The sequence below is a fragment of the Oncorhynchus masou genome, chromosome 25, assembly GCF_036934945.1.
Source record: "Oncorhynchus masou masou isolate Uvic2021 chromosome 25, UVic_Omas_1.1, whole genome shotgun sequence".
NCBI classification, from domain to species: Eukaryota; Metazoa; Chordata; class Actinopteri; order Salmoniformes; family Salmonidae; genus Oncorhynchus; species Oncorhynchus masou.
This window is the reverse complement of record NC_088236.1, coordinates 25,561,053-25,575,991: the sequence shown is the minus strand read 5'-3', so window position 1 is coordinate 25,575,991 and position 14,939 is coordinate 25,561,053. Positions and strand designations below refer to the sequence as shown.

General features: G+C 44.5%; 2 protein-coding genes across 2 annotated transcripts in view; both read right to left on the bottom strand.

Annotated features, from left to right (window-relative positions):
* LOC135513971 (tricarboxylate transport protein B, mitochondrial-like) overlaps positions 1-3,206 on the bottom strand; it is a 28,950-nt gene extending 25,744 nt beyond the window's left edge. The window contains exon 1 of the mRNA XM_064937033.1: positions 2,898-3,206. Coding sequence (XP_064793105.1) covers positions 2,898-3,009 — 112 coding nt within the window. The 5' untranslated portion in view covers positions 3,010-3,206. The remainder of the gene's footprint in view (positions 1-2,897) is intronic.
* Positions 3,207-7,632: 4,426 nt separating this feature from the next.
* The window catches only part of LOC135513969 (clathrin heavy chain 1-like), a 33,250-nt gene continuing 25,943 nt past the window's right edge, over positions 7,633-14,939 (bottom strand). Inside the window, exons 30-33 of the mRNA XM_064937026.1 lie at positions 14,261-14,482; positions 8,064-8,139; positions 7,752-7,849; positions 7,633-7,717 (exon numbers count right to left, since the gene is read on the bottom strand). Of these exons, the coding sequence (XP_064793098.1) occupies positions 7,694-7,717; positions 7,752-7,849; positions 8,064-8,139; positions 14,261-14,482 (420 nt within the window). The 3' untranslated portion in view covers positions 7,633-7,693. The remainder of the gene's footprint in view (positions 7,718-7,751; positions 7,850-8,063; positions 8,140-14,260; positions 14,483-14,939) is intronic.

Here is a 14,939-nt window from a genome sequence, read left to right as displayed (position 1 = left end):
TCTTGCTGTGGTCCGAGGGCCAACAAGGATACTCTCAAGGATATGTACTTTGGAACTCAACCAGTTACTGAGAAAAGACTGCAGGCAAAGGAGAGAGGGCTCTCACAAGCAGCACACACTCACAATGTCTCGCATACACACACACTCATTACCAGTCCGAGTGCAGGGTTAAGTAACCAGATATAGCTGTGGTTCCATGTCTAGGCACTGAGAGAAGTGCTTGTCGGATTCATTAACTGTCAAACCGGGTGTCAGGAGGATTCTGTATAGTAAAGCAGAGTAAATCATTGGCTCGGCTGTTGATTGAGTAATATCTCAGGTCAGAGTTATAGACAAGAGCATTTTACCTGATTGCTTTTATCTCACCGAGTCATAGCGACTCCTTCTCTGAGATTAGATCAGTTCCTAGGGTACCACAGTGTGATTTCAACACACACTCATCTACTATACATACATACAAGCCATTAATCAAAATAACTAAATATTCTTGGACTCCCCCTAAATTTGCACCCATAGATTCAGACAGGAAGAAAAACAGAGAAAGAGAGAGAAATATATTCTATAGATAAGGAGTAATCAACTGGCTTTAAAGAGTGGAGTGTACAACTACACAAACTGGTTAAATAAGAGTTGGGCTGACAGAGAGAGAGAAGAAAGATGGAGCCTGTTTCGGCTGTTAGCGTTCCCAGCCAGCTTGTCTGGTTAGTCTGGTTGAAAGGAAAGGAAGGGAGGGAAGAGGCCAAGCGGGTTTCTCCAATCTAACATCTAGATGGATGGCCTCATTTAAATGTACCAATAGCTGAGAGGAGGAGAGTCTGGAGAGAGAGATGGCACCATATGTTGTTAGGATTGTGAAAGGATATCTACAGAGGAAAAAAAGGTTGCACAAACCTGCAGTACCAAAGAGTACTGTATGAAACTGTGCATGCTGGCCGGTTTTACAGCTGGAACAACATTACTACAGTACAAGGTTTGTCAGGGTCACTGGTCTCTTGTCAAGGCTGTAATCAATAGAGCGGTGTCCTCTCCATGAGGGTGTCTCTCAAGGCCTTGAAATGCACCAGCCTGCCCTGCCTCACTCTAATCACACACAAAGGGGGGGGGGGGGGGGTTCATGAGTTTCAAATGCAACCAGGTTCAGTCTGAGGTTAATTTGACAAACCAATATGCGTAATATCCTATGGAAGAGTATGTATGGGATATGAGCCTATGTTATAACTGCATACTGCAGCATTACTAAGAGTCTGTATGAGTTTGTATATTACTACTGCATTATTCAACCTAGTCCTCCACTATAACAGACCTGATTCTGCCCTTTTATACATTTTGGCAATTTTGTAATCAAACTACTGAAACCAAATGGCATATCAATGGCATATCAATGGTTTATGTATAGTACAAGCACAACCCCAGATTCCTGAAGCCTTAATTGAACTTAATAGCATTATCGAATGACAGCATCTCTCTCCTTCAGCATGGTCTACATTTAAATATATCCAGTGTGATGTGGTTGAAGGTAACTAGCAGTGATCACTAGACTAGATCAGAGTAATAGAATGTCAGTGCACTGATCCGACCGTAGCAGTTTGGGGCTACGGAGAGAGACCCTGCCAGCCAGGCAGGATAAGGACACAAGTAGAAAACAGATTATTTCATTCAGTGCTTGAGAATGTCTTAAGTCCTCGCTCTACCAGTATCCCTCACAGCAGTGGAGGTTTTAGAGATGAAGGCTACTAGCCTACTACTACCAATGGGGAGATGTCTGAGCTACTCAATACTCATTTTAGATACATTCTCCTTCTCAGTCCACAGTGCTTGGGTTTCTATATTTGATCCTCATCCAATGTTTGTTATGGTCTTTCTTAAGAGACAGAGGTGGTGGTTTTACTTCAAAGACATTCCAGTCCAATTTCAGGGTTATTCGTTTTAATTTCACTGTGTGGAGGGAGCAGTCCAGAGGAGAAACATGTAATTTTAGAGAAGGATACACCCGAGAAAGATGACTGTCTGCTGCCTAACAGAACAGGGCTGCAGAGTGAGGACTACATGCCTTGGCCTGCTGAGAGTCTGCCTGTTAATTCCTCTGAACCAGATGGAGATGCAACAGATGCTCTTTGTCATCACAGGTAAATTGCACAGTAACATGAATGAAGGATCTGTATTTCCTAACATATGCAGGTAAACATTTCAGCATTCCCCAGTCCTTCTACCTGAGTAACTACTGTCTGCCGCTAAGGGGGGGGTGAGGGGTGTTGGCTTTGTGGTGTCCATTCATAACCCGGCAGTTGTTTTGCAATACAGTATTAGAAGGCTAGTGTTACAACAGTCAGTTACAGAAAAGATAAGATCATTTCATAATCACCCATTTTCAAGTATATTCGAAATCGTATTCATTAGAATCTAAATAATATTAAGTTAATAATAATAATAACGCCTACAATTCAACAGTTCCATGTAGCCTACTAGTATAAAAAGAGTTCACTATTTTGTCATGCGCTCTACGGGCAGCTAAGCAAATCGCCTCTTTATTGAAATGCAAACATACAGCGCATGTTAAACTGACAATAATAACACCGAAGACTAGCATATTCCAACTTTTGCTGTGAATTAACTGTTGAACACAATACAACACATTACAGTTGTAACTTATTCTAATGGACGCTCTCGCTTCGTGCACGGCTTCCAATGAAACACCGTCAGTACATCATTTACAACAACCCCTGGCTGTCAAGTGAAAGTGACATGATCAGAAACAATGTTACTTTACTCTACAGGCTAATGCTTTCTCTCCACGACGATGCGCTAAACAGCAAAGTCACTTTAGTGTGTATCTGAAAAATGTTAAGTCATCTCTATTGGCAATAGATGGTGTCTGAACAAAGGATGACAAAACTTACCTGCAAGAATTGCCTTCCCTGGGTGAGTTAATTTCGCTTTTCCTCCAGGTGCCGCCGCCGCCAGACACCTGGGTCTGTGAAAGAGGCTGGTGAATTTACTGTTTCCTTCCATTGTCAAGAAATAATTAAACCAATATCTATCTAGCTATAAACTAAGTCTACGAAAGTCCTTAAACTAGTTTCTCGTTGATATAACGTTCAGTGCATACCATGGCTATGTCAGACATCCGCTGTATGTGGACAGTAAGCTACTACACAGCTCGCAGTTGCGGGGAGAAAGCCTATCTATCCCTGGGGCGGAGGGAGGAGAGACGGGGCATTTTCGTTCCACACCAGGAGAAGGGCGGGGCTCTGTCTCTCTCTCTAGTCTAGGCGCGTCACATCCTTGTACGCGTCAACTCGCAAAAATGAATACATTAGCAAACATACATTTCTCAGTTCAGAAAACAAACACACAGCGATGTAAATTAAAGTATCAGCCCCAGTAGAGAGCGTAATGTTGAAATAGCACCTTCCTCCACCCTGCTCCCATCAGAGCAAGAGAGAGTCGTGGTACAAAGGCGCTTCAGACACAAAACACCATCAATCAAGTGGTGTGACTCAGTGCCATCCGTCCCCTTATAGGCTACATCCATGAGAAGACTGCATCCACAACAATATTCATACAGATATCGGTCTTGCTATGAATAGAAAAATCATATCAAAATAAAGTTTAAACCATCAACCATTTTCTTTTGTTCCTAACCTCACTTACAAATAAGACCTATGCTTACATATTATTTTTTTTTTACCATAACCAATTTTTCACTTATCTATTCTGATTATCAAGTTGAATAGATGCTGCTTTGCATTGATGTAGCCGGTACAGAAGGCCTAGTACAACAGGTGTACAAAAAGGCAGTTTCTCCATCAGTAGCAGTTCCCAGGATGAGGACAACGTGCAGCAGTACATTTAAACTCAACTGATCCAGGGACAGTTTTGCTCCTCAGCTTCAGCTGGTGATCCTCAGGACTGTGGCATCAGAAGTTGAGGGCACAAGTCACAACACTCTCTCCACTATTTATTGTAAATCCAAAGTTAAAAACATAGACTGACGTATCGGTCAGAGACCTTCATCAAACAGACCCTCAGGACTGGTCCTGGAACAGCTCTAGTAGAGTGAAGTCTTGCCATGGAGTAGTCTGGCCTGGTTACAGAACTATATGTGCTTTTACAAACTCCTCTGACTTGTCATGTCAAAGGAGTAGCTAGGCTGCTAGAGGATTTCGGCAGTGCAAGACAAAGAACATTTGGATAGAACAAACAGATACATTCTGGAGATATACAGTCCATTGTATAGTATTGATTGCATTGAAGTGGCAAAAACCGCTCAACACCAAACCTAATCTCAGACGTTTGTTAATGACCTATGCTCCCCAAGGCAGGAAGTCAGATTTCATTGTCAACTTACTCCATACAATTTGCTTGAACTATTCATCATAAGGGCCACACAACATATCAATGACATAACACTTCATGAACAGCTGGGAGGGACAGTGTCATAAGCTGAGATGAACCATTGTCTGTGCCAGTGTTATGTAGGCCGTATGACCAAAGGTTCTTAGGAAAAGCCGGGGTTAATAGTATGACAATGCAAACATATGGTATTAGCACAAACATCCAAGTTCCCTCTGGGGTTACTACTAGGAGCATTGTGAAATGATCACAGCCAGATAATGTGTGTGTAAACTTTATTATCCTTGAGAACGCTCGTCTTGAACAGAGAGTAATGGGTGTACACAGGTCAGATTTCAGTGTTTTCTACAAACCTCAAGCCAACATTTGTACAATATCATGGCACAGCTCCGGATGCATGAGGCCAGATTTACACATAAACCATGGCGGTAGTTTTCTAGAATATTCTCACTAGACATGTGCTACTTGAACAGGAAGAAAACAAACCCTAGAATGATGGCTGCTGCAAGCAATCGTTCTGAAGAGTTTGTTTGTATTCTGCTCTTTTTGTATATTGTCATTTTTATTTTATTTTTAAGTATCATGTTTATGACCAACTACAACAATACACTATATACAATGCATACTGTATGGTATTCTATCATACTGAACTTCTTTCTTTAAGTATCACAACATATCATCAATTCTACAATGTTTCTTCAGTACATTAAATAACTCTGGACCACTGGCACAGGGATATACAGGAGTTCTATTCCCTCTTATGTTTTTATTCTCCTTTGTGTAATATTGGACTTCCTTCACCCCCCTGTTAGTTGGTGTCCGTGGTGGGACAGTAAAGGCTTCAAAATACAAGTGTTCAGCCTTGAACACAACATAGGTAATACTTGTTATTAAATGCATAACATGGACATTGTGCTCCTGGTTGCATTGTTACAGCATTATATATTTGGCAGCACATGCACAGACATCAGCATATAGCAGTTATGTTTCACATCATCATCAACTCCAGAGCTGTGGGATCGTGTACCATATATCACAGTGTTAAGTGGAGAGACCCAAACATCCATGTTAACCTAGATATTATCTGCAAGCACATGAGCATTTGGAGAGGAGAATCAATGCAAACCTTCCCAGTCTTGGTGTTGTCAACATATCCCTACATGCTTGATAAACTACACACAGTAAAAGTACACCATAATTCCAATAACTGGTGTTCCTAGTCCATAGTACTGTATAGTGTTGCGTCTTCAACACATAGTACCTGTTCAGATGGACAAACAAAAACCATTGAACAAACAGTCAAGAACCAAACGTAGGAGAGAGTGGTGAACCAAACACAGGAGAGAGTGGTGAACCAAACATAGGAGAGAGTCGTGAACCAAACGTAGGAGAGAGAGTCGTGAACCAAACGTAGGAGAGAGAGTCGTGAACCAAACGTAGGAGAGAGAGTCGTGAACCAAACGTAGGAGAGAGAGTCGTGAACCAAACGTAGGAGAGAGAGTCGTGAACCAAACGTAGGAGAGAGAGTCGTGAACCAAACGTAGGAGAGAGTCGTGAACCAAACGTAGGAGAGAGTCGTGAACCAAACGTAGGAGAGAGTCGTGAACCAAACGTAGGAGTCGTGAAACAAACGTAGGAGAGAGTCGTGAAACAAACTTGAAAAATGACTCAAAGTTGACACCTCCTGTACAAGGCCAAGCTGTGCTCAGAGGGCAGGGGCACTCCGTGATGAGCCCTTCACCCACTCCCTCTCTGGCTCCTCAGTAAAAGTCTTCACTACCAGTACTCTATTATCATCTCTAGAAAAACAAATATTTTAAAAAGCTGCTCTATGGTTGATACAGTCTATGGAACAGTGATAGAATATACCTGGACAGAGTGGTGTACTGTACGTTAGCTTTTACCTGTTAGCTATTTTCTCTAGGAGCTAAGAGCTGTCGCCATGCTGTGCAGTGGTGAATGGGGGGGGGGGAGCTGGTCAGGCCAGCCTAAGTAGAGGGGTCAGTTAGCCTTGCTCTAGTCCATTGGAGAGGGAGAGGGAGAGGGAGCAAGAGGTGGGGAGTGAGAGGAGATGGGAGCAAAGAGGAGGTCTTTTTGGTTGAGTTGGGTGTGGTGGTGGTGGGGTTGAGGTTTGGAGTGTCCAGAGGTGGACTAGGTGTCTCACAGAGTAGAGAGATTGTGTATTAGGGGTTTCAAGGCAGGGAATCCATATTGAATCCATAAGCAAGCTGCATCTAATGTATTTGATCCTCGTGTAGGGTAAGTGTGATTCAGGTTGGATAAGAGGGGTTGGGATGTGGGGTTACTGGGGCCTCATGCTCTACATGATCTGCAACCCCAATGGACACCTTAAAGCCTATATAGGACACTACTTCTGACTGGAACACTACATGTTGGCCCTGGGGGGCTGGTGGGGTATTGGCCCTGGTCAAAAGTAGTGGGTGGGGTACACAAAACAGGGGGTGGGGTACAGGTGGTCTAATAGCCGTGTGTCATTTGTTGTAGATGCATGGACCCATGTGGGGTGGTGGTCTAGTTGTAGCCGTAGGGGGCTGGGTGGGGTACAGGTGGTCTACATGTTGTAGCCGTAGGGGGCTGGGTGGGGTACAGGTGGTCTACATGTTGTAGCCGTAGGGGGGCTGGGTGGGGTACAGGTGGTCTACATGTTGTAGCCGTAGGGGGGCTGGGTGGGGTAGAGGTGGTCTACATGTTGTAGCTGTAGGGGGGCGGGGTGGGGTAGAGGTGGTCTACATGTTGTAGCTGTAGGGGGGCTGGGTGGGGTAGAGGTGGTCTACATGTTGTAGCCGTAGGGGGGCTGGGTGGGGTACAGGTGGTCTGGGGTACATGTTGTAGCCGTAGGGGGCTGGGTGGGGTGGGTCTACATGTTGTAGCAGGGGGCTGGTCTGGTCTACATGTTGTAGCTGTAGGGGGCTGGGTGGGGTAGAGGTGGTCTACATGTTGTAGCTGTAGGGGGGCGGGGTGGGGTAGAGGTGGTCTACATGTTGTAGCTGTAGGGGGGCGGGGTGGGGTACAGGTGGTCTACATGTTGTAGCTGTAGGGGGCTGGGTGGGGTAGAGGTGGTCTACATGTTGTAGCCGTAGGGGGTCTACATGTTGTAGCTGGGTGGGTGGGGTACAGGTGGTCTACATGTTGTAGCTGTAGGGGGGGGGTGGGGTAGCTACATGTTGTAGCTGTAGGGGGCTGGGTGGGGTAGAGGTGGTCTACATGTTGTAGCTGTAGGGGGGCGTGGGGTAGAGGTGGGTTGTAGCTGGGGGGGCTGGGTGGGGTAGAGGTGGTCTACATGTTGTAGCTGTAGGGGGCTGGGTGGGGTACAGGTGGTCTACATGTTGTAGCTGTAGGGGGGGTGGGGTGGTCTACATGTTGTAGCTGTAGGGGGGCGGGGTGGGATAGCCTGGAGCAGCATATCCATAGCCTCCTGGATATCCTGGCTGGGGAGCCACTGGAGCAGAACCTGCTGTCAACATCAGCTGTTGACCTGTATGTGTACACACAAACACACACAGTTATACATACAGGGTTGTCTACATTTCATCCTTAACACACAGCCGGCTTTCTAGCGTTACATTCAGATTCCATGACTCATTCCCCACCACAGAGGATTCCTTTAACAGGCTCGAAGGAACCGGAGCAGAAGGACTGGAGCCAGTTTGGGATTTTAAAAGCATCATAGACTGCACTACCAAACCTACCAAACACTATGGGGGTGGGTTCTGGGACTTTTTCCTCATTCTTCCTTTGGCTTTCTGACTCCTCCAGTTTGTCCACCTGAGAACAGAGGGTAAGACAGGAGTCAGAGAGAGGAGCCAGTCAGTCGCCTAATGGGTGAGCTCACTAGACAACAACAAAATATTCAACAAAAAAAAAAAACTACAAATCTTAATGTTCTGCAGACAGAAATTAATTTATCGGTGTTAACTTTTGTCATGAAGACAACACTACACACAATATTATACACTACACCTTTCAATATCATACTTTATAGACTAGTATATAGCTCTACAGTGAGGATGCCTTAGAGAAGATGTCATGCGGAACTGGTGAGAAACTTCACTACAGCTTTCCTTACAGGTGAGGAAGCGTCTTTAAAACTACTCTAAAACTACTCTTTATTAGCATTTCATTGCGTCTGCTGTTGAGGAGAAGCTCAGTCCATGCCAAGATACTGACAGTCCACTTTTATCCAATCTTAGAAAACACAAACATCTCAGTCCAGGAGCAAAACAGACAAACCTAAATCATAACTTAGCATGCTTCTACTACAGGCCACTCCTTACCTAGCAAAATGCTACATTTCATCAATTAATCTAGAGCTGTTTATCAAAGGTATTTTGCTTGGTTAAGAGCATGCATCTTTATTTTCCTTTTTACTGTAAGCGGTACATTTAACTGCTATCTTATCCAAGGCTAGTTTGTGGTCATTTTGTTAAAGTAAAATGTGCAGCAATCTTCCCAGGCAATGCTTCAGAAGTGTGAGAAGCACAAGGTCAAATAAAGGCTAAATAAAACATAAATCAAGCAAGGATTGATGTATTCAAGACTCAAACAGAAATGTTTAATTTACGTCATGTAATACTCCTTGTAAACGTCTTAGAAATCACTCCATCTACAGGTAGTTCAAAATGCTGCAGCTCGACTTTTAACAGGCAGCAGGAAATGTAACCATATCGCACCGGTTTTTAGCTTTTCTATAGTGGCTACCAGTCACTTTTACAATCGATTTTCAAATTGTATTAATCACGTTTAAGGCTAGGAGTGGTTTAGCCCAATCCTATATCTCAGATCATTTATCTCCCTTTCGAGCCAGGACACAGCATGAGATCCTCTGGCAGGGCAAAATTGACCATTCCAAAGTCTAGGTTGAAAATAAAAGAACACTGGGCATTTGCCATTAGGGCCCTTAGACTTTGGAATGGATTTGCAGATTCAGTGCCTCTTTAAATCCCCACTGAGGACCCTTTCATGTATGATTTATTAGCGTTTTTGTTTCATTGTCCTTCCTCCAGTCTTTGTTAGTACTTTTTATTGTATAATTTTATGATGGGAAGGACTTTGTTGCCTCTATTGAAAAGTGCTATACAAATAAAAGTATTATTAATAATCATAAATTCATGCAATTAAATCATTTTGAAGTTATTCCAAACGGCAAAGGCCATTTGTAATGTCTTATGAGTAATAGCTCCAAGTGACAGAGATGTGCCCGGTCTGTACAGCCAATTAAATAAAACCAACTGAACAATTACAATGGAATAACTACAACATAAACTGGCAGTGTAATGGTAAGAATTTCAGCAGCAGAGGGGAAAGAGACTATAAGGGAGTACAGGCCTCCTCTTATGATTCAAATCATTAAAGTGTAGAAAGCTAGTAGGGAATATGGTGCCATTTGGGACACACAGACAGTGTGTGGGAGAGGTGCATTTGGTTGTCTGTGGCTGTATACCTAGGGAATATTCTCACCATGTGGTACTGTGCACTATGCTGTTGTTAAAGCTATATGAGAATAGTACAACAGATCTGTATCTGCAGCAGGGGTCTGCGACTCCAGTAATCCAGGAAGCGTCACTGTCTGCGACAATTCATCTGCTGCCCAGCTAACCAGGTGAGTACAGAGGAAACCAGCAGACCCTGCAGCCCTGGAGCTGCTGACTACTAGCCTGGTCCCAGATCTGTTAGTACTATTGCCAACTCCATTGCTGTCATTGTCAGGCCAATATGTGACAAGGAGTTGGCATAATAGAACAAACAGATTGACACTCAGGCGAGCTGACTACTGATGTGGAGGATTACAGCACAGCACCTTCCAGAGTTGTGTACTGGAGTCACATAATGTGGACTCGAGTAACAAATTTGATGACTCAAGACTTGAGAGAAAATAAAAATAACTTGACTCAAGACTCGACCTTGACTTGGAACTTATCTGGCCAGATTTCGTAATGTTTTGTCTGTCACTCATTTTGTGGAAGAGTTTATGTGGATTATTCTACACAGCCAGAGGCAGTAGCTTCACACTTGCAAAAAAAAATCTGCAAAAGATTGGCTAGTGAAATGTACACTGATTGGAGCTAGTGAACAGACTGCTGATTTGCTGTATAAATGCGCAAATGTCAAATTGTGGAGAGAGAGGATTGCCATATTAAAGAAAAAAAATATGTATCTTCAACAATGGTTTGGTGATTGTTACGTTCCCCAGTTTATGTGTTGTAGTTTGTATGTTTGCATGTGTTTATTTCAGGAAATGGCTTCCTGAAATCCCTCAAGCAGCTGATTGGTCGACTCCAGGGCTAATTGGAGAGCTGACCCCGCCCCCTCGTCAAGACAGCTGTCTCCAATTACCCATTCAATCTGAAGCTATATAAATGCCAGTGTTCTGTTCAGGAGGGAGAGATTTGTTGGGAGGTCATTGCAGAGAATTTTGCTAGAGGTAGATTTGCTAGAGGTAGATTTGCTAGAGGTAGATTTGCTAGAGGTAGATTTGCTAGAGGTAGATTTGCTAGAGGTAGATTTGCTAGAGGTAGATTTGCTGGGAGGTCATTGCAGATATTTTGCTAGAGATTTTGCTAGACATTTTGCTGGGAGTTCATTGCTGAGAGTTGGTATGTTTAGTGAGTTTGTTGCTCAAATAGAGCTTATTAGGTAAGACCTGGGCGGACCACCCCCTTGTATTTTGGTTAGGGCACCAGGTGGTGCTAAATTAGGTAAGTAGTGGGTAGGCAGGTAAGATAGGAGAGGGGGGGCTTTGAGATTTACTTTCTTTGCTTTGGTTCCGTCCAGCCCCTTTTCCCCATATTACCGTGTGAAGGAATAAAGTCCTGGTAAACGGTACCACATTCTGCCTGTTGTCATTCTTTCTTGCACCTACAGTCCATACCTTTTTCACTTCACGGAGAGTTTAGTTGTAGCAGGGTGTTGCGTTCCCAACATAATGGGGGCTCATCCGGAATTTTTCCATTAAACCCACCGGACCCTGCTGCTCTGAGCTCTCTGTGGTTAGTGATTGAGGTGTGATGGTAGGTTGTGAGTTTGGATGACTTGTTTAGTTAGTGTTCAGGAGACTGCATTGTATAAGATGGCTGCCTCAGCCATCTCCAAGTTTTGTGAAGCGCCCTCTATTGATTGTTTGGTGGGGTTTCGTAAAGTAGACCTTATAGCTATAGCTGACCATTATGGATTTGTTGTCCCTGAGAAAGTCCTAAAGGCTGAGCTTTTGGTGCTAGTCAGGGAGGGTTCAGTGAGAGAACGGATTCTCTCATTGCAAGGAGAGGAGACGGGTAGACCATCTGATGCCAAGGCGGAGGAAGGGGTTCCTCGTACGCCTTTTACATTGCCCCCTTTTACATTGATCCTTTATCTTCTGCTTCGGGTCGTTCAGATGGGACTGCTAGGCTGAAGGTGAGGCTGGCTCGGTTAGAAATGGAGCAAAAAGATAGAGAGAATTGAATTTTGAACTTGAAATAAGGAAAATAGAAGCTGCCTCCAGTGCGACTCCACAAGCTGCTCATCATCAAGCCCACTTCGATGTGAGTAAAAACATAGCTTTAGTCCCTCCATTCCGAGAGTCGGAAGTTGATTCTTATTTCTCTGCGTTTGAGCGTGTGGCCGCTGCGCTGCATTGGCCACTTGAGGTTTGGCCGCTCCTGTTACAATGTAAATTGTCTGGGAAAGCCCAGGAATTAGTAGCTGCTCTCTCCCTGGAAGACAGTTTACACTACGATACAGTTAAAACTACCGTGTTGCGGGCTTATGAGTTGGTGCCTGAAGCTTATAGGCAGCGCTTCAGGAACCACAAAAAAACATCTCACCGTACATTTGTTGAATTTGCTAGGGACAAAGAGTCTCTGTTTAGTCGCTGGTGTTCAGCCAGCAAAGCTAACACCTTTGCTGATATTCGGGAGTTGGTGCTGTTGGAGGACTTTAAAAGCAACCTCCCAGATAGAATTGTAGTTCATTTAAATGAACAGAAAGTGGCGACATTGGCCCAAGCAGCAGTGTTGGCAGATGAGTACGCTTTGACACACAAGACAGTCTTTGATGCACCACGTTTTGAAGGCCGGACGATTACGTCATCAGTTCCTCGTTCAGGTCGCTTTTCCTCTAACAACCCTAAGCCTTTTCATGAAATCCGTGAATGTTTTTACTGTCACCAAAAGGGTCACGTGATTGCGGACTGCCCAGTTTTGAAAAATAAACCGAAACAATCCCTGTCACCGTCCCCAAAAATGAAAAGTTTGGGTTTAGTCGAGTCTTTGGCTCATCCATTGGATCGAGTTATTGATTCAGCATTTGAGAAAACGGATCCTGTCTATGCTCCGTTTATCTCTGCCGGTTGTGTTTCCTTAACAGGAGAACAAGCTGATCAAAAGTCTATCCAAATCCTACGAGACACCGGGGCGGCGCAGTCAGTAATCATTACTGATGCTTTACCCTGGTCTCCTGAAACGTATTGTGGCTCGCATGTCATATTACAGGGGATAGAGACAAACCGTACCTGTACCATTACACTGGGTCCACTTAGTGTCAGACTTGGTATCAGGACGTTTCTGTGTTGGTGTAGTGGCTACACTGCCAGTATCAGGAGTCACATTGCTACTAGGGAATGATATTGCTGGTGGTAATGTCACTCCTGTGTTAGAGGTAGTAGACAACCCAGAAATCAGAACTACAGATGAGAAATTGGTTCAAGCATTTCCACATGTTTTTCCTGCTTGTGTGTTAACGAGGGCACAATCTCGCAAGCTACCCCACCGTTCAACCACGCGTTACCGGTCTACCCCACCGTTCAACCACGCGTTACCGGTCTACCCCACCGTTCAACCACGCGTTACCGGTCTACCCCACCGTTCAACCACGCGTTACCGGTCTACCCCACCGTTCAACCACGCGTTACCGGTCTACCCCACCGTTCAACCACGCGTTACCGGTGTATGTTCTATCATGCGTTACTGTTAACTAGGAGCAAGCAGTCAGGGATTAGCAGTTAGAGGAGACCCGGGGGTGGCCAACCTTGGTCCCAGAGCACAGGAGGTTGGTGGCACCTTAATTGGGGAGGACAGGCCCATGGTAATGACTGGAGTGGAATGATAAACACATGGTTTCTATGTGCTTGATGCCTAGAGGTTTTTGTTTCAGCCCTGCACTTACACACCTGATTCAGACTTCAATCTCGAAACACAATTTGCTGAATCAGGTGTGTTGGTGCTGGGCTGGAACATAACTTCACAGGAGGTGCAGGGTTCTCTAGGACCAGGGCTGGCCAGCACTTCCTCCAATATCACACTGTTCTACCATGGTAGGTTACAACAGAAAACAGACAGAACAAAAAAAGAAAGAAATAAAGATCCAGAGACCGTCACCCTCTCCGCAACCTCATCAACCTGGAAGAGAACCAAAAGTTCTTTGACCTCACATGGCTTGGGGTCAAAGGTTACAGGAAGTGGTGTCATGAGAGATTGCTTTAACTCTAGAGGAATGCTAGGGTTCCCCAACTTAGTGGCTCATGTTTTTAACTTAGTGGAAAAATACAAAATAATCAAGTTGTATAATTGTACAGAATCATTCTAGCCTTTGAAAAGAAACCGAGTGAAAGCATTCCCTAGCAGCATTATCACATCTTTAAGTAAACTTTCCACTACTTTCCTCTTCATTTGTATTGCCAAAAGTTTGCTTCATTTCTAAACCCTGTCTGTTAGCAGGAAGAGATTCATTATTTATCTTATATTTTACAACATTTTCACCCACTGAAAACAAATGTGAGGTGTGTCCCAAATGGCACCCTATTCTCTATATAGTGCACCAATTTGACCAGGGCTCATAGGGTTCTGTTCAAAAGCAGTGGCAGGGTGCCATTTGGGACACATCCTGTGCTTGCTGTGTTTACAGCAGGACAGACCTTGGTGAGGTACTCCCTCATGACCTGGATGAAGTATGGCATGGCAAAGTCCATGATGTTGTGTCTCCAGGCCAGCTCCAGCACCACATCAGGGTGCAGCAGGTCATAGGAGGCAAACAGACAGGCAGCGAAACACTCCTTCCTACCCTCCTCCAGGAACCACTGCAGCAGGGTCTCAGCCAACTCTGCATCCATAGACTCGGCAGCATACAGCATTGCATCCTGACGAACACACACAGGAAGAGGGGGCTTTATTGACTGATTGGTGGATTGATTTGGGATCGATTAAAAGATTGATTTGAAACTACAGCAGGGTGTCTAGAGCATCCAGCATCCCATCCTGAGACAGGCTGACAGAGGAAGGTACGGATATTTTTTATTTTAAACTTTATTTAACTAGGCAAGTCAGTTAAGAACAAATTCTTATTTACAATGACGGTCTACCCCGGCCAAACCGTAACACGGACGATGCTGGGACAATTGTGCGACGCCCTATGGGACATCGAACCAGTCTGTAGTGACGCCTCTAGAACTGCGATGCAGTACCCGCTGCACCACTCGGGAACATTTTGATTCTCATAGATGTTGCTCCAGTGGTTACATACTATTGCAAAGCTGAAAAGCTACCGAGGAGAAAACTGAAGACACTTATTTCAACAGGTTGCAGTTGGCCAAATGT